The sequence below is a fragment of the Stegastes partitus genome, unplaced genomic scaffold (assembly GCF_000690725.1).
Source record: "Stegastes partitus isolate 25-593 unplaced genomic scaffold, Stegastes_partitus-1.0.2 Scaffold856, whole genome shotgun sequence".
Lineage (NCBI taxonomy): Eukaryota > Metazoa > Chordata > Actinopteri > Pomacentridae > Stegastes > Stegastes partitus.
Window position 1 is genome coordinate 171744 of NW_007578587.1, and position 23155 is coordinate 194898.

Genomic DNA, 23155 nt, shown 5'->3' on the forward strand with positions numbered 1-23155 from the left:
TAAAATCTCCTGATCAGATTTTTCAATTCCTGTGGCAGCAACATGGAGTGATAATGTACAATTCAGATAGACATAGCTGTAGGTCCAAAGATGAGAAAGTCCTAATGTTCACGTTCATTTTATAACCATGTTCATACCTTGAAGATCACAAATGTTGTACTCAATGTTGTTTCAGTGATCACCAGCTTGTGTAAACAATCACACATGTGTTGCATTGATTTTCTACTTTAGCTTGTATAAAACTTGCCCTTAGAGGCACAGGGGTTCCAAGACACACTTTGGAATCTTTTGACATTTAAGTGACAAGCGCACTGTGATGAACTCACTTCTGGTCTATACATCGTTCTTCTTCATCCTTTCCTTTCTTCATCTGTCATTTCTGTCTCTGGCAGAAATTTAGGAACATCCATCCATTGTCTATTCATAGCTTTACCCTCTGTAGGGGGCTGGAGCCTATCCCAGCTGACTAAGGGTGAATACAGGGTTCGTCCTGGACAGGTCACCAGTCTATCACAGGGAACACAGAGAGACAACCATACACACTCACATTCACACCTACAGACAATTTAGAATCACCAGTTAGCATTTAGGAACATGATACTCAATAGCAATTCACCAGGATTTACTTCAAAAAACATCCCTGGCATTGCAAAAGACTGGTCCTGTCTTCACCGCTGCAACACAAACCTAACACAGAAAATCTACACAGAACACACACTCAAACAACACACACTAGAATTGGTACAGTCACTGCAATATGCCTAAAACACAAGCTGGAGTGGCAGAGAGGTGCTAATGACATGATGGCCTCTACCAAAGACACATTCAACACAAATATATTGGCTGACATTAAGGTACAATACATAATGATGCTACTGCTCCATCAAAACATGAAAAGGTCACAGCCACAGTATACATATAGTAATAAGGTGCATTCATGTAGCTTACAAGCTATAAAGGAGTTTTTTTCTCTCTGCAATGTCATCAATCAAGTATCAGAGTCCAGATTCATTTGGATGGTTTTCTGCATCACAGTTGGCATGAGGCAACCAGATTTGTCAAATGACATTTTTTGAGAATAGATGTCATTTTTTGTTCACCTGTAGCTAACAGAACTTTTTGGCTTTTTCTCCCTTTCTGTCTGAATCACCGTCTGGTGGGGATTGAGGGGATCATAAGACAGTCCTCCAATGATCCCCTCGATACATCAGATTCTCCAACATTGTGTTCATTCAACGGTATTGAAGAACTTTGGACACTGGGCTAATGTTGAATGTTTAGGGCTGCATGCATGTATAAAATAGCTTTTTTTTTTCTTTTTTTTTTTTTCCAAGTATGCTTAAAAACAAAATTATTATTGGAAATAATATTCTTATTATCTTTGGCCCACCTATTGTGAAATGTAGCCACTAGTGAGGAGAAAGCCTACATCCTTCTAACCAGCAAACGTAGAGCTGTGTGTGTGTGTGTGTGTGTGTGTGTGTGTGTGTGTGTGTGTGTGTGTGTGTGTGTGTGTGTGTGTAGAGGGGGGCTTAGCAGTGTCTGTACCTTCAGGCTCTAGTCTGGCAGTTTCCTGTGAGGTTCCGTCTCTGTTCTGTCTGCCTTGTCAGGAAACACACTCCTTAAGTGGAGACAGTGAGCATGTATATGTGATCATTGTGCATTAGTGTGTTTTCTCCAACTATTATTGTTTCTGTTTGTCGGTCAATGTTACTTCTTAATGACCTAATGTATGCACTCTCTCTCTGTCTCTCTCTCTCTCTCTCTCTCTCACGCACACACACACACACACACACACACACATACACGCACACACACAGAATCTGTATGAGGAATGCAGTCAGGTATTTGTCTCCAGCAGTGAAGCTGCCTTTATTTTGTTTGTTGTTTCTCTTCTTCAACTAAATAACTGTCTTACATAAGACTTGACAAAGTCAGTATAAATGTGTGACATGATGCTTAGGATTCTTTTCATTTCTCTTTCCTCTTTGTTTTAACAACAGTCCAACAAGCTGTGGAGAGGCGGGTAAATGAGAGAAACAACCAGTTTCATTAGTACACCTCCTGTGAATCATCACAGGAAGTGCACTTCCCTGAGCCCCTGAGCGATTATCAGATCCAAAATTCAGCGTTTTTCTGATGATGTGTATTGTTTTTATTTTAGCAAATTCCTTTTAAAAACTATTTTTTTCAAAAAAATGCACGAGTTATGCTTTCATTTAGCCGCCTCTCTCTATCTTTAGTTATTCTATGGTCTTGAGCAGTGTTCTGGCCTGATTGATTAGAGATCATGAGTCACTGCCCATCAACACCAAAAGGATAAATGTTGAAGTTTTCTTTAAATCAAACATGTGCAAAACAAAATAATAAACAAAAGCATTTTTAACAAGATTTTGTTAAGTATGTGGTATTCTCATACTGACTGCATGTTGTAAGTGTGTTCCAAACATCAGTTATCGATTTTCTTAAATAGTCATCCTTGTGTTCTGTCAGGCCTGGAAAATCCTGAACGGCTGACCTCTAGTCTGCTCCACAGGTCTGTTAATGTAAAGACCAGCAAGGGGGTGCAAGTATAAAAACAATGGCCTGTGACTAGCATAACTAAAACTCGTACATGTGTGAGCATACTGTCTCTTTTGATATCCTGGTAAAACGTGTGGGTCTAATCAGACAAACACTGTTGAACAAATGATGTCATGGCATGAAGTTGGAAGATGTGTTGTCAGTCATACATTCTTCAGCATTACAAATTGTTGTACGAGTGTTGATGGAATGTTGCTTTGCTTGCTGCATTGCTGAAATACTTTCGTATGAGAACCCTCTGTTCTGGTGTATGTTTGTGTATGTGAAATACACGTCACAGAAATGTGGTTGAAACTTAAGCCTTGTCTCAAAATGAAAGCCTGATGGTGTCCACTGTTTTTCTGGTTGGTTCTCTCCTGTGACCTACCCCTTTTTGCTGCTGTTATGAAGGCTCTGACTGCTCCACAGGTACTGCTGGTAGAGGGGGAGGGGCTTAAAGTCTACTACAATTCGACTATGTTTAGGATGAATAACTAATTATGGACAAGTGCGACACAAAATTAATGTTTATTCACTGTAAGGTAGCAATGAACCTAGAGTCTATTTCCGTCTCTCATTTGTATGTCCTGTGTGTGGCAGACAGGCAACAACACAAAGCAGAAGAGATGAGGAGAGAGGAGCAGAATGCACTATTCACAATCAGGTCTTACGTGGTGTTTCCAGTCCAGAGCATGTTCTGCATTATCTATTGCCACTATCAGAAGAAATTTTGTCCTTACAACAGTATCCATCCATCCATTATCTATACACCGCTTAATCCTCACTAGGGTCGTGGGGGGCTGGAGTCTATCCCAGCCGACTTAGGGCGAAGGCAGGGGACACCCTGGACAGGTCACCAGTCTGTTACAGGGCCACACTTACAGACAGACAACCAAGCACACTCACATTCACACCTACGGACAATTTAGAATCACCAATTAACCTCAACATGTTTTTGGACTGTGGGAGGAAACCGGAGAACCCGGAGAGAACCCACGCTGCACGGGGAGAACATGCAAACTCCACGCAGAAAGGTTCCAGTGCCCCCACTGGGACGCGAAGCAGCAACCTTCTTGCTGCGAGGCAGCAGCCCCTGCAACCCCTTACAACAATATATTGGGCATCAATAGGAAAGCCTTTAGGGGACTTAAAGATTACAGATTTTATTGAAATGGTTTGCAAAGGCTGATCAGTAGACAAATAGGTCTAAAGTGATAGATTGGTTGGTTTGACTCAGGATTCACAAGAAAATTGAAAAAAAAATGCTGTTGTTCATGTCCAACAAGACTACACATCAAACTGGACACTAGTTGACACTGAAATTAAACAATAAAGCTTTAAAAGAATCTGGTCAGCAGCCGTAGTTACAACCAGACACTGAAAGAAGATGTGGAAACAGAAAGGGAGTGGCTGCTGTGTTCCTTGTGACATTCAGGAATGGAATAACGGTCTGACCTAGCAGCCCTGTCTCTTGAGCACCCAGCACTGCTAAAAGCTGTCCCCAGAGTACAATAACGGCTCTCCCTGGTGTATGCATACATACATGCTGATAGAGGCTGCCGAGACCTCAAAGACTGAGACAAAAGAGAGTCATCTGCAGCGACGATGGGATTATAGACACAGATTATTTCTGTCAGTGTTAAATCTGTTTCAGTGTCTCAATTATGAATCCTGACCCTCCACAGCTTGCTCAGATACAGAGGTTCCTCGAAATCCCCCTACAATCCTCTCATATTAATCTTTAATCAAGGCGAGTTAGTGAGCCTGTAGTCTCAGATAGACTCTCAGCATGGGGAGGGTTGGACTGACAGTATAAACAGAATTAGTAGATGTTTTCTGTGTGCATCAGTTATTAACATTTGATTTTGTTTGTTTTAGCTCTTCCTGTCATGTTTGCCAGAACAACCATGAACAGCATAAGTAAAACATTTGAGTATCACGGGTTCTTAAACCCTAACCGTCATCTACAAAACAGCAGACAGAATAATCTCTTTTTTTTTTAAACTATATTTGAAGGAAGGAGTTCTTTATCTTGAAGGAGAGCGTGATTTGACCTCAGAGATCAGACCAGGCATGTTGCCTCGGGTGCCAAATTAAAGCATGTTACATTACGAAGAAGTTCAGTTCTTTACCATCTTGATCAACTGGAAAATGTGTCTACCTGTCAGACTTGTCTTTCTTTGCTGTTGTATTGTAAAACCACACTTTAATCTTCTGTGCACCTTTATTTGTTGACTGCCTCCTTCTGGTTGCAGTAAATCGTTTGACCCGCGGCTTATTTTTTCAGTGCCTGCTCCTGCCCACAGCCAAGTGAAAATGACTTGTTTTCACAAGTTGGGTCCCTAAGGACCCGCAAGATCGCAAGGTGGTCCTCTACTGTGATGTTTACCTTTTAATTTTAGACTTTACTTGCTGCAGTGACAAATTACAGCTAGATCACTACCATAGCAGATGTGACAAGCATAGGTGACATGACAATTATCAGGGACAGGGTTATGTTAGAGGTATATTAAAAGTGAATAAGGATGGTCATAGTGCATAAATTGTAGAGCAGTGCATCCACAAACTTACAAAGTAGTTAGCAACCTACTGTAAAGACACCACTCGACTATACTCAGTTGTGATACGTACTCTGTTGCATGTGCTGCTTACAATGCTGCAAATCTTAATGGCTCCAGGCATCTTTTTCTGCAAAGGAAAAAAAAAACCTTTGTTCTTCAGAATTTGAAATAGCTGCAGAGAGTGTGGAACAGTCATTTAAAGAAGTATTTTCTCTTTAGAACCAAGGCCCCCATCACGTATGTCTAACTTTACATTTAAATAATATTTGCAAGCGAAGTATAGGGGAAAAGATATCCTCTACTACTACCAACCCCCTCCCCCCACTCCGAACTTTTTCTCTTCTTTCCTTTCTTCTTACTACATCCCACCATAACCTTCACACCCTCTCCTCATTAGAATGAAGAAAGGGGATATGCGTAGTTGTGGAAGTGTGAAATTAGAAGATGATGTAAACACTGTAATTCAAATATTTATAAATTCCCTTTGCACATACAGTCGGAGTAAAGGATCCACACATGAAATCTGAGACAGAGAATAATATTTTTGGACTGAATTGTATTAAAGTTCTTCCAAAAAAAAAATAAAAAAGTGCAGGAAAATATTCAGTGCACTGTTCCACTAAATTAGATTATATGAATAAACCACTGATGGTGCTCTGTAAGTATGTAAATAACCCTCTGAGAATGACTGCAAGGGGTCAACCCTGCTGTAGGTTCTCACAACTTTCTTGCCAAAACACAAAAGCTGGTTTTAATCTCTTCTGGATATTCGGGAATGTTTGAAAGTCTGCAGTCATTGTTCGATTTAATTATTGGTCCGCTATCAGCATGTTTCAACTACTGTCTTCTGTGGTAGGTTTTGGCAGCTAAGATACAGTCTGGGTTTCCTATGGCAGTGTTTTAGGGCAATTATAGGTTTAAACAAACAAACAAAACAAAAAAAAGGAAAGGAAAGGGTAAAAAAAATGGAGGCCGGTAATATTTCAAGGGAAAAGAATATCCAAAATTTAAGTCATAAATTCATGAGAAAAGGAGCGTGTTATGGGTCAGGTCGTTTCTGATAAGCCAGATATTAAATACAATGATTGCAATAAACTGAAATTACCAGTCCACCTGCCCCTCTCTTTGTGACACTCTTTCAAGCACACACTAGAGGGCACACATCCTCTCATGCCCTGACTGTTAACAGCAGTAGCAACATGCAGTCACAGAAAGGCATGAAGATCATAAAGACACACTGCTGCCCATTATGGATAGCCTATTCCATCAATCGCTGTTTCATTCATATTTCTGTGATCATTCAGTAGCATGTGTGCTGAGGAAAACACACCCCAGATCAAGTCCCCTCAGTAGCAATATATTTTCTTTCAGTGTATAAAGTAGAGTTAGAAATTTTCCAGTTATTGTGAAGGCATCATGCAGTGACACAAAAACTTTTTTTTACATTTGGACATTTTTATACCCAGACAGTAACTAAGAAAGACAAAGTATATACTAGGAGGTTTTTTTTAATACAATAAAACTAAGTTAAGTAAAAGGAAGGTTTTTTTCTTCTTGACAGCAAAGTCAATCTTTAGGACAGGTTTCCAGACCACTGATATGTTGTATGAAATGACATGTAATGTATGTTTTTAAAGTTCATGTTTACCTGTTAAAAGCATTCAAACTTGGGATAATCACCTGTTGTTAATGATTAACTCTCTTCATCCTTCTGTCTGTCTCCTTGAAGAGGATGAACCAGTCGTCTTTGCCACCAACTCTCTCCAGAGGCGTAAGAAGGGACTAGGCTTAACTGGACTGCGCACCACAAGCTCAGGCTCCACCCACTCAAAGAACAAATCAGGCCTCTTGATTGGACTGCCGCAGAACTTCAGACAGATCTCATCCATCATCGATGTCGACATTTTGCCTGAGACACACCGACGGGTACGACTCCACAAGCACGGTACCCACAAACCACTGGGCTTCTACATCCGTGACGGGGTGAGCGTGCGGGTGACACCACAGGGTGTAGAGAAGGTAAGATTACTTTTTTTTATTTCAACTACTTGCCAGTCTAGACAAAATGCTGCCTTTCAAACTGACAGACTTGCTGAACTGTTAATTTAACAATAATAATTAGCAAGATTGTACCCCTACCCAAGAGCAAAAAAGTTCAGGCTCAGGATTATTTTTCACTTTAAGCTCTGCAAACAGCATGGGACTGACACTAGTCTAACCTGGGCCTTGACTTGTTCTTATCCTGCCTTGGCTTTGGCTTGGACTTGGTCTCAACTTCTCAAAGTCTTGGTCTTGTTTTGGCTGTGTATTCTCAGAGGAATGTACTACGAAGCAGGATACAAGGCTATCGAGGTAACTTCAGGTTGTCTGTGTTTTCAGTGCTACGATGGTGGTTCAGTTCTTCTGAGGTACATCTCCATGTTAACTTAAGATGAGCAACTGACCTGCTCCATAGCACGTTATGTTCCAGAAAATAGGTCAGCATGTATTAAAGCACCTCCTATTGGCCAATCAGGTCTTTTGAAAAATAGGGGAAAATGGAGGATCACCTTGAGTTGTCCAGCCTATCACAGGGCTACACAGAGAGACAAACAACCACACTCACATTCACACCTACGGAAAATCTGGAATCATCATTTAACCTCAGCGTGTTTTTGGACCGTGGGAGGAAGCTGTGAGAGCATGCAAACCCCACACAGAAAGATCCCAGGCATCCTAACCAGGACGCAAACCAGGGATCTTCCAGCTGTGAGGCAACAGTGTTAACCACCGGTCCACCGTGCAGTCTCCAGTCTTGTGATGCATAGTGATGATTAAATTGACTCTATAAACCTATATCTAAGCAACTTATACACAAAGGGACAGTGATATTATTCATCGTATTAATTATGCTTTCGCACAGTCTGTGTGTTTTTTTTTTCAGCTTTCCTTTGTGACTTTGGGTGCAGCATCTGTGTTACTTTTAGTCTGTACTGCTTTTTAAATTTCTCATAATGGTTGATAGAAAGATAATCTATTGTTCTTGTGGCAAATATATGAAGTTGTACACACTTATGCCTACATCGCTTTGAATTATGTTTTTATGTCAGTTTGTTACTCGCTCTCAGAGCGTTTAAACTGCAGGGTTGCAACTGAAGCAATAGCACTGTCCTACAAGCCAAAACAATACAGCTAAGCTACATGTTCATTTAATTGAATGTACAATTGTAATTATTGTCAGATCTACTTCTGCGCTAATAATTTGGTTAATATGTTAACATGCACACAGTCTACAGTTGTTATCCTGCTTTAGCTGTGTTACTTTCAGTGTGTATGATGAGTTTACATAAGGAGTTTTCTTTGTGTCTCTCTAATATTACAAATTGCTCTTCATTTGTTTCATATGTCAGTCTGGTGCCAGTAGACCTGTACATGTTAGTGATTGGTCATCTGTTGCCAAGTCCGCCTCTTTCTTGTAAACGAGAGAGATAGATTTACAATCGCCGGATTGACTTACCAAGTTGATAACCAGCTTCGTTAGACCACTTATCATGAAGCCAGATAATGAAAAGATTCCCTGGATATGTTGAACTCAGGCCCCTGGTCTCAGTCAAGACTTTGCTCGACTGAGACCAGGGGCCTGGTCATTGCTTCGGTGGTCTTGACTGCAACGCTAACGCACTGTGAAAAGCTGGAGGTACCAAAATACCGGTTGACAAGATGACTTCCAGCATGCAGAATCTTGGCAAAGGAAGAATATTTCAGCATGACAATGATTCAAACCGTTGTGTCACAAGAGTTTGGAAACAAGAAAAAAGTGAAATATGTTACCTGGCGAAGTATGAATCTGACTTGAATCCAACAGAAAATACTTTTCTCTTTTTAAAAAGTGAGACAGAGCAACATAACCCCTCGATCAAAGAGCAGCTGAAGAAAAGAGTCTCTAACGAATGACAAAACATCTCTCCAGGAATTTGTCCAACATTGGCATTCCTCATGACAAGCAGGATTGATTCTATCATCAACAATAATGGTGGACTATGAAATGAAAGGTGTACTGACTGGTGTTTCACTAGGTCCCTACTGTGGGGTCTGTAGTTTTATTATAGTAAATCAAGAGCAAATGCCCGACTGTTGTACTTAGAAGTAACACTGTCACTGTGAGGTTGTACAACTTTGAACCATTTGACATTTAAATAATATTGGAAAGGTTTGTAGTCACTAAAGTTGTATAATGCACATTTGAAAAAAAAAAACGGCTAATACTATAATACAAAAATGTAGCAGATATTGGGGCATGCTGTCTGTCTGTTGGCTGACACTTCTTTTGTCCTCTTGCAGGTTCCAGGGGTATTCATATCTCGTCTGGTCCGAGGGGGGTTAGCAGAAAGCACGGGGCTGCTGGGTGTTAACGACGAGATTCTCGAGGTGAACGGCATCGATGTAGCAGGAAAATCTTTGGATCAGGTAAATATAGAGCCAGAAATGAACCTTATTGGAAACCTGCTGAGCCCACGAAAAGTCAATAAATACAGAAAAGTATTCAAAATGTCCCTAACCATGTGTGTGTGTGTGTGTGTGTGTGTGTGTGTGTGTTACATAATGATTTATGTTACATTATATAACACACATATGATTTTCCTAAAAAAAGAAAATTAACTCTAATAACAGACCTCCATTTATGTTGCCTATAAATTACGACATGACATTTTACTGGATTTATGTGTGTTAAAATTTTTAAAACAAATCATGGCTGACTGAAGGTGTGTAATACAGTAATATTAAATATTGAGACCTTACAAGGGACCGAGAAATTATTAACTAAATATTCAATGAAATAAATAAAATAGGTGGAAGTCAGTGGAATCCCAGTTAGCTTGCAGGAATAGCCTGATTTTACGAGGACACTGCTCTTGGTTATATCTGAAAAACCGTGATTCATGTGATGGACTTTGTCTTTGTTTGGGAAATTACTGCAGTGTTTCTTCCTCCTCTTCCAGAAGTAAGAGTCTCTCTGTGGTTTCAGGTTACAGACATGATGGTAGCCAACAGTCACAAACTCATTGTCACCGTGAAACCGGCCAACCAGAGGAACAATGTTGTGCATCGCGGGAGTAAAACCTCAATGGGTAACTCTGGTTCTGTGGGCTCAGCTGGATCTACAGGCTCTGCTCTGTCACATGACTCACCAAGCCCCGCCTCTCAGAGCAACCCCATTACTGCAAGGTATGACCACCTGGGTAAAAACGTGTTCAGCATTTTCCAAGTGTCCACAGGTGTTACCAATAATGAAAACATAGTGACCCTACATACTAAAGATATCTTACTGCTTACATTTTTATTGATAGCAGCATAATGGTATCACTCAATTGGACTTTCCTGAATAGCACACAACTGGACCGAGTTCAGGCCAATTCAGAGTCTCAAATTATTCTCTAAATTATTGTCACTGTTGGCCGCAGGTGAGTCAAGGAGCACAGAATTGTTTGTTATTTACAGCATCTTGTGCAAACATTTTATTTATTTTTGTGCAAATCTTTGAATGAGACATACGTATCAAATATCGTGATTTGAAGTTTTGGTTAATTTTCCAGACAGAGCTACACACCACAGTGAAACTACCATCCATCGGAAAGTTGACAATCTGATGATTCTTTTTGTTTTTACAAATACTGGCTCTGATTAAAGGTGTAATGTTGGTGATTTTTAAAAAGATAACATGCCTTTCAAACATGCCAGTGGGATTTGGGATGTTTGTCATACACAAACTGTGAACTTTAAACCTATGGTTAACATTTTTACTTTAATAATGGATTAAATGACAGAATGAATAAATGCAGAGTGATTAGTATCATTTGTAGCAGCATAAAGTCACTTGATGTTTTGGTCCAATTTCAGAGATGGCCCTTGCTGTGGCTCTTTCAGTCCCTGTCGTGCATATTGTCTGAACGACAAGTGTCAAGTGTGTTATGACACATGACTAGCTCTCCACTTCCAGTTTGAAAGGCTGCACCAGACGTGGGGCAGAAAGTGCTTTGTAGTAACCTACCAGTTCAAGGAAATAAAGCAGCAAAACAAATCAGAACTCTGCCTGCATTTTTCAATGCACATATCAATTATTAGGATCAATTATTTCAAATAGCTGATTATTATAGTATGGAGAAAAAAACGTAAAGATGAGGTTCAGGATCTGGCCTTGGTTTCATTGTTTAAGCAAGAATCAGAGCCACTACCTGCGCCAGTGCCAGATGGGATGCAGATAGGTGGGTTGACTTTTGAGCAGCAGAAAGAGTTGTTAGCAGTTTGAGCATGAGAAGATATGTTTAAAAGCGGAAATAGAGAATAAGGAGAAAGACAGAGCGTAAGCAGCTTGAGTTGGAGAAAAATCAGCAGGGCACTGAAAGAGTAAGACAAGAAGTAAAGCAGGCTTAATTACAGTTAGTTCCTGAGGTTCCTTCAGCAGGGTTTTGTACTGCTTTTGTTAATTCCAGACATTGTGGGGTGGATGTGATTGCTAACTTCGTAGTGGTTGTGAAGATTTTCTAAAGTCAGGTCCGTCGCATAAGCCTGCATTTACTGGTCGACTGATGGAGCCACATGGAGTAATTGCTGCTGTGGGGAGGGCCATTGGAAGGACTTGTGTCTGCTGGTAAAATCAAAAGCTATGCATCAGTTGCCATCACACACTCCCACAATGCTTTGCTCCACTACTTCAGAGACAAAACCGGTGGGCGACCCAAAGGAGGGCTCAGGTTTTTGAACTAACTTATCACCTTCGCCTTTGTCTTCTTGGTTGGCGGTGAGAAACGTGTTCCAATAAAGATCTTGCAGTCTTTTTCACCTGCATCAGCAACTTTGATGTGAGTTTAAATTCTGTGCCACATCATGAGACTGTGCTGGTTTGTGCGCTGGTGCAAGAAGTTTTTGGGGTTCGCCTCACATTGCCATTGAAAGGAGTGGTCAGTATCTACTCTGTGGGTTGGAAGTTTTGTCTGCTGGTGAGATGTGAGACATTACCCAAGGATACTTTGTTCTGGAGGGCATGTTGGTGTACAAGTGGGTACCATGTGTTTGCAACTGTGCTAGATAAGGCAGTTTTTCAGGTAGTTGTACCTAGCTAGCATTTCAGTGAGCTGACGTTGGAAATAGTGCATGATTGTGGCATGTGAGAGTAAAAAAAACTAACAACTGAGTCTTTCACTATTTCTTTAGTCATGCTCATACTTGCTAGCTTGCTGGTAAACCAAATAATGGTTTTAGGCCTGCAATCCTTTATCCCAAGGACAATCATTTGAGCATTTAATCATAGATTGCGTGGGGCCATGCCTCCATCTAGATCTGGTTATACATGTATGTTGACTGTGATGGGCCTATCTATGAGATATCCAGCAGCTTTTCCTTTGGCTTCCATTTCACTGAAGGCAATGGTTAAGGCTTTAACTCAGTTCATCTCCATTTTTAGCATTCCGTATGTGATCCAGTGACCAAGGTTCTAACTTCCCATGTGTCTAAACAGGTCCTGTGACAGCTGGGAGTGAAGCATAACTTGTGCACCTGCATGCTATCTGCAGAGTCAGGGTGCTCTGCAGCGATTTCATCAGTAATTGGAGTCTATGTTGTGGAAATGGGGAAGGACTGGGAGGAAGGATTGAATTGGTTATTGTTGGCAGCCCAAAAGGTCATCCAGGAAAGTGCTGGCTTTTGTCCAAATGACTTGGTTTTTGTTCATGCAGTGTGTGGTCCTTCAACTGTTGTACAGGATGGTTTTGTTGCAGGTGAGCCTCCTAAAAACTTAGTGGATTATGTAAATGGTTTTTGTCATCGTATGTATGCAAATACTGTCAGTTTAGCTAAGGGGATCAGGTCTTAGCACTGCTGCAAAGTCTTGCTGTTTCAGGCAAAATGTACAGGTCCATACACTGTTGTGTCTGACGAAAGCTGCAGCAGAACGCCATGGACCTTTTAGCTGCTGGTGGAGACCAAGCCATAGCTAAAAATTTAATGCTACAAATGAATGCTGAACTTACATTCATAAGGTGGACACTCATTTATCCATCCATCAGCTATACCCACTCTCTCCTACAGAGGGTTACGGGGGGCTGGAGCCTATCCCAGCTGACAGTGGGCAAAAGTCAGGGTACACCATTGAAAGGACGTCAGTCCATCACAACACTAACACAGAGAGACAGACAATCAAGCATGTCCATATGAATGGTCAATTTACCAACTGACCTGCCCTGCATGTCTTTGGACTGTGGGTGGAAGCGACATAAGGTGAACAAAGTAGGAGAACAGATGAACACAGCTTGTATTGTTTTGTTCATCACAAAATGTTAAACTTCTAGATTCATTCTAAAATCATTTGCCATCACATTTGTCGTTACTACAGCAACAGCATTGCTGAGGGCGACAGTGACGATGAAGATGACGACGGCGACCTCATTCTGGAGAACGACTGCCTGACACCCTACGACTCCCACAGGGTAACTAACAGTAACAGCACTAACCTCAACAGAGACTCACCTAGCAACAGGCCACACAACTTCACTGTGGGTAGGTCCCTCCCACAGAGCGTCTCGTTGCCCAGCAGCATCGGAGCATCCCTGAGTGACAGCTCTATGATGATGTCCAATCACAACGGAAACCCTGCCCACACAGCTAATAGCAGTCAAGAGAGCATGAGAGAGGATGGCAACATAATTACACTGTAGCCATGACAACAAATGACACCTTGACTGTAACTAAGGGATTATGGAATGTTACAGTCGCAGTGCTGTAACCATGACGATTCCAGATAACTGTCCAGTTATCTGTCAGAGGACAGACTCAGCAGCATCTTTTTTTTCTAAAAGTTCTCCCTGTTGATCCCCTGCAAGTTTCTCTTTTTAAAGTGAAGGGAGGTGTGGACAGGTTAAGTACACTGACAGGACCACACAAACCTCGTTCAGAACAGTCTACTAGTTTCTTACCTCTTGCCAGCCTTGGTGGATTATTGACTTTTACAATTTACAGGCAACCCGTAGAAACTTTTTATATGTCTGCAACATGTGACCGAGGTGACATTTGGAGCTGAACAGTCAGGTTCTGTAAGCAAAAAAATATATATTATTTGTGTTATTATATTATAATAAGCCTATGGAAATGATTTAGATGCCATAATGTATTAACTGATTAATATGGGCAAAACTGAGAAATGAGTATAAATGCTCCCGTAAAAGCCATACGTCAGTTTGATGTCAACACGTTAAGAAAAGGTCTTTATCCAAAATTGCTTGTGAAGTACTACAAAACCTGCAAACCTCCAAACCTACAGGTGCACCAATCAGATACATCACTAATAACGGCAGTTTAACTGCTGAATCAAACAAGACAATGAAAGATCAATAGAGTGTAAAACATTAAGGGTTCTATTTTCACAGCAAGACAAGCGTGTCAGTTTAGCATCGCTCTGATTTTGATATTCTCTTTGTCCATCTGTGTGACATTTTGATGCCCGGTGCACAGCGCATGGTGCACAGGTGGAAGCAGAAGACCAGACAGGTGTGGGGCTCATTCAAATGCAGCAGCACAAAGAAAGTTGTTGGTGTTTTGGTGGAAATTGGATCTTAGCCACAAATAAATGCCTTTCTGGTGACACTTTACACTACGATGACTTGGATGATTTTTGTCAACCACAGCAAGTGAAGTATTTGCAGCACAAGCACAACAGTAACTGAAAAATCATTTTAAAAATATGTTTGAACCCACTACTACTTGCCTTACAGTCATTACATTTGGTTGGCATGTGAAATAAAGGTTTATTTTGATCAAAGCAGAAACACCAGTAAATCAGTCTAATCAGTCTAAATGAATCTATATAAACAAATATGGTTGATTCTGACAGTATCTTCTTCTCAGTGTAAGCTTCTTCTTTAGTTCAATAAACACCTGCAGCCTCTGAAGGCAGAAGGACGCTCATGTTCATAAACTTGCAGCCTCTGATTGCAGAAGAGTATCACCAGAGCACAGCTCCTTCAGAGAGCAGTAATGTGATTGGCTGAGAGAGCATTTATTAATCACCACACCCTCTTTTTTCTGTATGTACATTCACAGAGTCCTGTTGCACATTCATGAAGCGAAATAGCAAGTGGAGACGCCCAAGCAGTTTGTACACACAAGACACACCATACCACATTGTTTGTTGCTCTGACAACATTAAAGTAGTGCACTACTTGAACTATAGCGTACACATGCAACTATACAAACTCATTTGCGTTGTGATTTGTACAACTGTTATAGAAGAAAGAAGGAGAAGGGCCTGAAAAGGTGTTACATAGGTGTTTTTATATGATTTTCTCTGTAAATTTAAGAATCTATTAAGTGGAGACATCTGTTTCATCTTAGACCAAACAAAATACAGAAACATGGAATCAAGCATCAATATCAGGGGCCAAAATAATGAAATGCCTGTCATGTGGAGTGCTCCTGTACTCTTATCTGGGTCATATACGTTTGTAACTGGTGTGTATGTCTTGGAGCTTTGGGGCTGTTACCTTACAGTCAGAGATGCTGGATGACTGTGTCACACACTGCGTTTTTTCATTGTCACATGCTCTTCTTCACATTTTACCAAAATCCAATTCACCTGAATCTCAAACTGAAAAACTGTCAGAAAATAATCAGCACACAATAGGAAATGTATAAAGTTCTCTTGAGCTTGGCCTTGGCTAATGTCCCAACTGCAGCTATCTTGTATAATGCACTATCTTACTGTATTCTCTAGTTATTCAAGCAATTCAGTACTCTCTCATTCAATTCAGAGCAAGACCCTGAAAAAAGTGTTACACAGAGCTCAATAATCTGCATGTGCTCAGCGCCCTCTGATAGTCTAAACGCTTACTCAATGCCATGTTGGTCTAACCCGGCTTTGAACACTCGTGTCCCGAGGATGTGGAAGAAAACCCGTCATGCTTATGTTACCTTGTAAAAGGACCTCGTCAAGGCTTCTTGTCAACAATCAAGAATTCTGTTAATATTCCATGATTCTCACCAGAATGCATTGTGTAACCTTGAGGCCAAAAAAATACGTTTGCAAAGCTTAATATGCAGCATTGCTTGTATCTGTGTATACTAGCTTGCAGTCTTCTTCCCTGTTCTTGCTGATACATTGCAGCACATCCTATCAGCACCTGTTGCTCAGTGGAATAGTGTGACGTCACTGGCAAGACTGCACAGCTCATCACTCAGATCAAGGAGTTTAAAATTACTCTTCAAACTCTTTAATTACCACTTTTTTTTCAATCATCGTTGAACAATGAGAATTGTAGTTTGTGACAGTCACACAGTTTGTGAGATGTCATTTGTGGCCAGCTGTTCATTAAGGAACAAAATACCAGACTTGATTTGACCAAACCTGAGTCTGTTCTGACCCCCAAACAGACAAACCCACTCTCTGAGGCAGGTCAGGTGATCACGTTGTCCACTCCTGCTCGGCCGATACATACAGGAGAGCTGTCACAGATTCATTCTCGTTTGTTACCTGAAAACACACAGAATTAGAGATGAACACTGAGTACTGAGTAGCACTATATTTATCTGTGGTAGTCAAATTATTTATATAATCATATCCAACAAATGGAGTTTCTGATCCCACCACTGTCCTGGGTGTGCACAGTGATTTAACTCCAGTATGTCCTGCTGTGGCGTTGTGTTGTTCAAATGTGGGTTAGGCTGCCACTGAGGGCAGAGCTGCCACGGAGACACCTCCAGTCAAACCCTCGATATCATTCAAATGAGGTACTGAGTCTGAAAATAAAACCCTTGATGCTAAACCAACGTAAATTGTCAGCAGACCACATTTATTTTTTGTGAACATGATAGTTGGTAAGATACTTCTAGAAAAGATCTAGACGAAAAGGAAACCACTTGAGTTTACTTTCCAAGTGCACTGATGCTGTTCAGCAGCCAGGAAAGAAAAATCAAGTGTATCTGAGGACATTGTTATAATTTTTCACAGTTTGATGTCAACAACTGCTTAAAACTCACACAGACACACACAAAATACAAAAAAAATGTTCCCTCTTAATGTATGTTAATGTAAAATAGAAATGTAAATGGAATATCTGTAATGTCATATTACAAGGGAGATTTTCATTACCTGAGAGAAGTTTTTATGTAAAAGAACATTTTATAATATGTGTAAAATATGGAGACTATTTTTCTTATTCTTGTACTTTTCAATTGTGTATGAGAGGAGACAGAGGACTGACATGAACAGTGTGTATGTGCTAGGTCGTTCTGATTGTCTTATTATTCACAGTGTTTTGTTTGTTTTTAGCGAAATGTGATTCGAATAGCCGAACTGAACATGAGTGAAGTCTTATTCAGAGGCGGCCAATTCCACATTTTTAGGTTGAACCTAAATTCTGCTTTAATTTTTTAATGAATGCATGCCTAAATGTTCCATGTTCGTGATGGAAATCCAGGAATGTTCCCAAAATGAAGTAGCATTGATGTGCATGTCGGCACATGTCATTCCAAGGGTCACATGTTAGGTGCTTCTCATGACTTATAATTGTATCCGTAACTGTATGGATCATCTCTTGTTGCTGTTACATGGTTGGCATTTTGTGTCCCTTCCAACAAGCTTACAGTTTTACACTACTGAGACAAACACTGAGTGGCTGATGGTCATTTGAAGTCAAATTCTGAGCACCTAAACAAAATGAAGTGTGCACTATTGCTGGGCAAACTGGACCTCCTGAAGGCGCCAGACACACTGTCATGCAATGTTGGCCTATTGTTTAATTGTACATTTTCACCACAAAGGTACAATATAGAATAAAACAATGATGGCAACAGAAGTGGCTCCTACATGTGAACCTCATCTTGAAGCCCTTTTCTTGTTTGAAGGTCAAATGTAGACATATGACATGGGCTGTTTTCTTTATTAAATCTGTGTGTAGTCAAATGATGACAAACTAACTTAGGGAAGGAAGTGGGTTATGAGGCAACTGCTACAGGAGCCCTTAGTATGTACCAGCATTAAAAGAACATTCAAAAATTCTTCTCTTAAGTCAAGTGAAAAGACCGCTGTGTCTCTTTTTACCTAGTACATGGATTTAGGATATGTTTATTCTAGCTTAGCTCAAATACCATTCTACCTCCTGCTCCTAATCTCCAGCTCCAAAAGGGTCGTAATTACTGTACATACATTTTCCCTGTGGAAAAATTATAGAGAAGGATTCAACCAGAAATGTCTAATGGCTCCTGTGCTTTCATTAGCATCGGAGCTATTTGTTAACCAACCACAGTCAAGTGTTGTACAGTACTAATGACATTTGTATGAAACCCGAAACGTTTGTTTAATTTTTCATAATAGCAGTCTAATTTTTTATGTCATGTTCAATAATGTATGAAGGAAAACAGACCCTGAATCTGTTTAATAGCTGAGCTCTCATTAGACAGCCGGTGTCACCACACACAGCTTCTTAGGAACTCTTTGTGGTTGTAGCACTGCCCTGGTTGTTGTGTTATGCTAGTTTCTGAACTACTAAGTACATTTTGTGGGTTAAATCAGCTTAAGCATTTGTGGCCATTTTTTTAAACATCAGTTATCATTCAGTCTCTGTGCTAAGCTAGGCTAAACACTTTGGAGGTGCATCTCAGTGCTGAACGAGCAGAGATGACATTGATCTTCTCTGACTCTGGATAAGAGCACAAACAAGCATACATCTTAAACCATCAGAATGTTCCTTTATTCAGCGGTCAGGGCGAGCTTCAGCCCATTTAACCTTAATCAGTTTGATGCTAATAATTGTGACAAAGTAACAAAACAAAAACATTAAAAAATGTGTTTTGCTAGTTAAAAGTTCCCTTTCGTCCTACCCCCTAACAGCTCGGGAGGGAACAATCCACTCTAAAGTACATTGCTGACTGTGGTGCCTGATGGTGAACAGCCAGTCTGTGCTTGTGATGGTCATGTTGCCAAACCCCTCAAAGTTACATCACTGTTGGATTGTGTGTGTAGTCTGGTTACAGCAATACAGCAGTTCAGCATGGAGGCGTTTGGACAAAGGAGATGTCCTCTTGACTGTACTTGGTTTTAAAAAATAAAATAAAATAAAATAAAGAAAGTGCCTTTTTAAAGTGAGGATGCTTAAGTTTCTTTGGATGTTATGTCCTGTTTTCTGTGCAGTACACAACTGAATCATCTCAGTGCAGCAGGACTCATCAGACAGCCTGTTGAAGGGTTCCCATTTGACATGTGTGATGTGTAACCTGCAATCAGCACACTGCTGCTTTCTGTAGGAGCCTGTAACTAAACTGTGAATGTGATTTGGAGATCAGATAGGATGATTATCAAATTATGATGTTATGCTAATAAAGTATTATTAAAAGGCATAAAGAGTCACCTTTCTTTCCTGCTGTTACGTTTTCTTTTTTCTTTTGTTCTTCCCTATTTGTTTATTTCATGATGTCGATTCTATTCTCACTTTTCTTCCATTTCTTCCATCAATCTTATTGATTTTACTTTTCTTGCATTTGTTTACATTTCCTCCTTTGCCTTTTGTTTTTACCAGTCTCATTTCTTTCCTGCTATCCTTTTCCCTTCCTATCTCTTTTCTGCTACTTTATTTCCTCATTTGCTTCCATTTTTTATTGCTGAAATGTATTTTAATTGGGCTGCGCAGTGACTCAGTGCTTAGCACCATCACCTCACAGCCAGAAAAACCCCAGTTTGCATCCCAGTTAGGACACCCAGGATCTTTCTGCGTGGAGTTTGCATGTTCTCCCCGTGCAGCGTGGGTTCTCTCTGGGTTCTCCGGCTTCCTCCCACAAGGTCCAAAAACATGTTGAGGTTAATTGGTGATTCTAAATTGTCTGTAGGTGTGAATGTGAGTGTACTTGGTTGTCTGTCTCTAAGTGTAGCCCTGTGATAGACTGGTGACCTGTCCAGGGCGTCCCCTGCCCTCACCCTGAGTCAGATGGGATAGACTCCAGCCCCCTGTGACTGTAGTGAGGATTAAGCGGTGTATAGATGATGGATGGATGTATTTTAATTCACATGAATGTCTTTTTCTTTTGATCTTTGACACAATGATGCACATACTTCTTCATTAGACTTCAAAGTATCACCATGTTTGGTCAGACGTGTATCAGCTCAAAGAAAAGTCCAGTCAGTTTATGCAGCACAGTTATACACCACAAATGTTGACCCAAGTGCTGCACAGCATCAGCTACAATTAAAACTAGTTACGCCATTTAAACAAGCTAAGCCAAAACAGCATCACATCATAAAGGGTAGTCACTAATACTGGGTGGCTTTGGCTCTGGTGGTAGAGCAGCTTATCCACTGGTTGCACAGTTGGTCCCTCCACATGTTGAAGTATCTTTGGGCAAGACACTGGACCCCAAGTTCCTCCCAATGGCAGGCAGACACTTTGCATGGCAGCTCTTTTGCCATTGGTGTATGAATGGGTGAATGAGAAACACGTTGTAAAGCACTTTGAGTACCACTAAGGTACCATTTACTGTACAATAAACACAAAATAAAAATTGGTCCTAGTCTGAATATGTGAAAAAAAAAAAAAAAGTTTTCAATCAAGATTTAACACTGGTAGTGAAAATGACGGCCTGATCTGGAGAAGGAGGCTGTTCGGAGTTTCACAGCTGCCACTGAGAAAGCCCACTTGCCCTTAAGTGCGAGTGTGTCATCTAGGAACTTCTTAAAGATACAAGTCTGGGGACATTAATGTACAACACGTCCAACAGATAGGCTGTCAATAGTACATTCAAGCACCTATAAACAAGTGACACAGTTTTAAAATTAATTCTTTACTGAACAGGTAGCTAGTAGTCTCATTTTAAAGTTGAAACAAAAAGAAAAGAGAAATTTGACAAGGGACAAAAATCCATCAAATATCCGTTTTATTTTCATTGAGACTGAAGTAATTTAGTGAGAGCCAAATTTTAAGCATCAGCCAAACAACTTATCAAAGAATTTAAAGTAAGCAACAGGTATCATCAGCATAAAGGTGATAGGCAATATTGTGTTTTTCAAAAATGGAACAAAGACTGGGCCTGTATAGGAAAAACATAATAACATGGACCCTTGAGGTACACCACAGGTCAGAGGGGCTGACTTAGAAGAGCGATCACCTGTGATGATGGAAAATAATCTGTCAGTCAGCTATGATTTAAATCTGTTTCAAGTTGTTCTTGGGATACAAGAGATGACAAACAAGGCAGGAGAGCAAAGTGGTATGGTGTACTGTATCAATGGCAGCAGTGGGATCAAGCAAAACAGGGACCGTAGAATTACCAGCATCTGTAATGAGTTAAAAAGCCAGTGCAGTGTATAATTTGATCATACAAAGTTTCAGAGTCCTATGTCAGTGCTAGAAAATCAGTGAAGTTTTACCTGAAGACAACAGAATGTACTCTAAAAACTAATGTAAGTCCTCTTTCTCTGTTTGGCCTGGTTGTTCTATGACGTCCATTCTGTAGTAGAGATACAATAAATACAACAACAAATAGTTTTTCCTCCATGTTAGAACGACTGGATCCAGTTTGATGTTACATCCTGTGTTTATATTTTTGTCCAGAAGATGTAGTAGGTCTCAGCTGCTAGTTTCAAGTCTTCTTCAGTAGAGCATGTTGCTCATATTGTAGAAGATGGTACCCTTTAGAGTAGAATAGACGATGAAACAGGATATGTTGTAGGACAGGCAACCTTGTGATGAACAAGTCATGACCTGTCAATCAGGATGGAGGCGTAGCAGTGTATTCCTTTGACACTACATTTAAACAGACATGAACTTGTTTGACTGTGGTCTATATCTTTTTCTTAGAACTTTGACCTTTTCAGTGCATCCTCAGTTCACATTTCAGTTTCAGTACATTTTCTAATTACAGTCATTTTGCGAGCCAAGCTAGCTAGGTAGCACTAGATTTAGCCGACAGCTATCTAGTGAGGGATCAGCCCAAGAACCCAGCTACACCCTCTCTTCCAAATATTGTCACATCTTTTTGAAAAAAAATTCAGATGGCGACAACCAAAATTCCAAACACGAGGTTTTAAATCACTCCACAAAGCACTGGGTCACTGTGTCTTCATCTGTTTTTACCTAGCAGAGAGCAGCACATCTCCTCTTACAACGACTTCACTGATTCTCTTTGAGGGCCTACAAAAAAAATCTCAGAGCTCCTTCAAGGTGAACGAGGGGTTAAGATCACACATCGCTCTCTTAGCCTTCCTGTTCATGAAAAAAAGGAAGCAATGTGCAAGTTGATTCCAGCATCAATGTGATGAAATGTAGCAATGTGATCAGTGCAAACAGAGGTGATATCCATCACAGGGTTGGTGAAACCAAGCACTGCAGCTGTTTGTTTAACTGAGGTTATTAGAGGCTGTTTATATGGCTGGAGGAAATAGGAGTTTGAGTGGTCGAAGTTGTAAAGAAAGGTCACAGTGTTCAGACTGAGGTTCTCTGACTCAGGTGTAAGTCTCAGCAGCTGTTCACACATATATATATATATATATATATATGGACAGAGAGAGAGAGATGCATAGATAGATCTGTCCTATTTTGCAGTAACTGAAGTATATAATGTGAGGCATTTCTTTCTGTCGAAGGCTGGGCAGGTGTACATTAATGGTGATTAATGAAAGCATCCACCTTTAGCACTGTACCAGGAATTGTCATTAATAAGTAAAGAAGTGTTACAAATGTTTTGTTATTGGAGTATAAACACTAAATCATTTTCAGACTTTGATATCACAGGTCTTGAAGTCTATCAGAGCGATTATACAACCTTTCACTTGTGATAATAAAGAAATTAAACACACCACACATCCTAGATCAACTGTAGCTGAAACAAGGCGGCTAGCACGGTATTCGCCGTTTCTATTGTGTTTCTTTTTTTCTGTTTTCATAAACCTGCAATAAACTTTTGCTATTTTTTTTCAACAAAATATGAATATAATAAACAGCACTGACGTACATGTTGTTTTACTGCACTGACCCTTTGTCTGATATAGGAAATGTATGTATTGTGTTGATGAAACAAAT

At 40.3% G+C, this 23155-nt stretch overlaps 1 protein-coding gene across 2 annotated transcripts in view; it reads left to right on the forward strand.

Moving 5' to 3' along the window:
* The window catches only part of pard6a (par-6 family cell polarity regulator alpha), a 33239-nt gene extending 16622 nt beyond the window's left edge, over window positions 1–16617 (forward strand). The window contains exons 3-7 of one of the 2 annotated variants that reach the window (XM_008293074.1): window positions 6853–7142; window positions 9444–9569; window positions 10129–10328; window positions 13492–13585; window positions 15195–16617. In XM_008293074.1, the coding sequence (XP_008291296.1) occupies window positions 6853–7142; window positions 9444–9569; window positions 10129–10328; window positions 13492–13585; window positions 15195–15215 (731 nt within the window). In that variant the 3' untranslated portion in view covers window positions 15216–16617. Of the gene's footprint in view, window positions 1–6852; window positions 7143–9443; window positions 9570–10128; window positions 10329–13491 lie in introns of both variants that reach the window. The other variant, XM_008293073.1, reaches the window with a different exon arrangement.
* Window positions 16618–23155: the final 6538 nt, after the last annotated feature.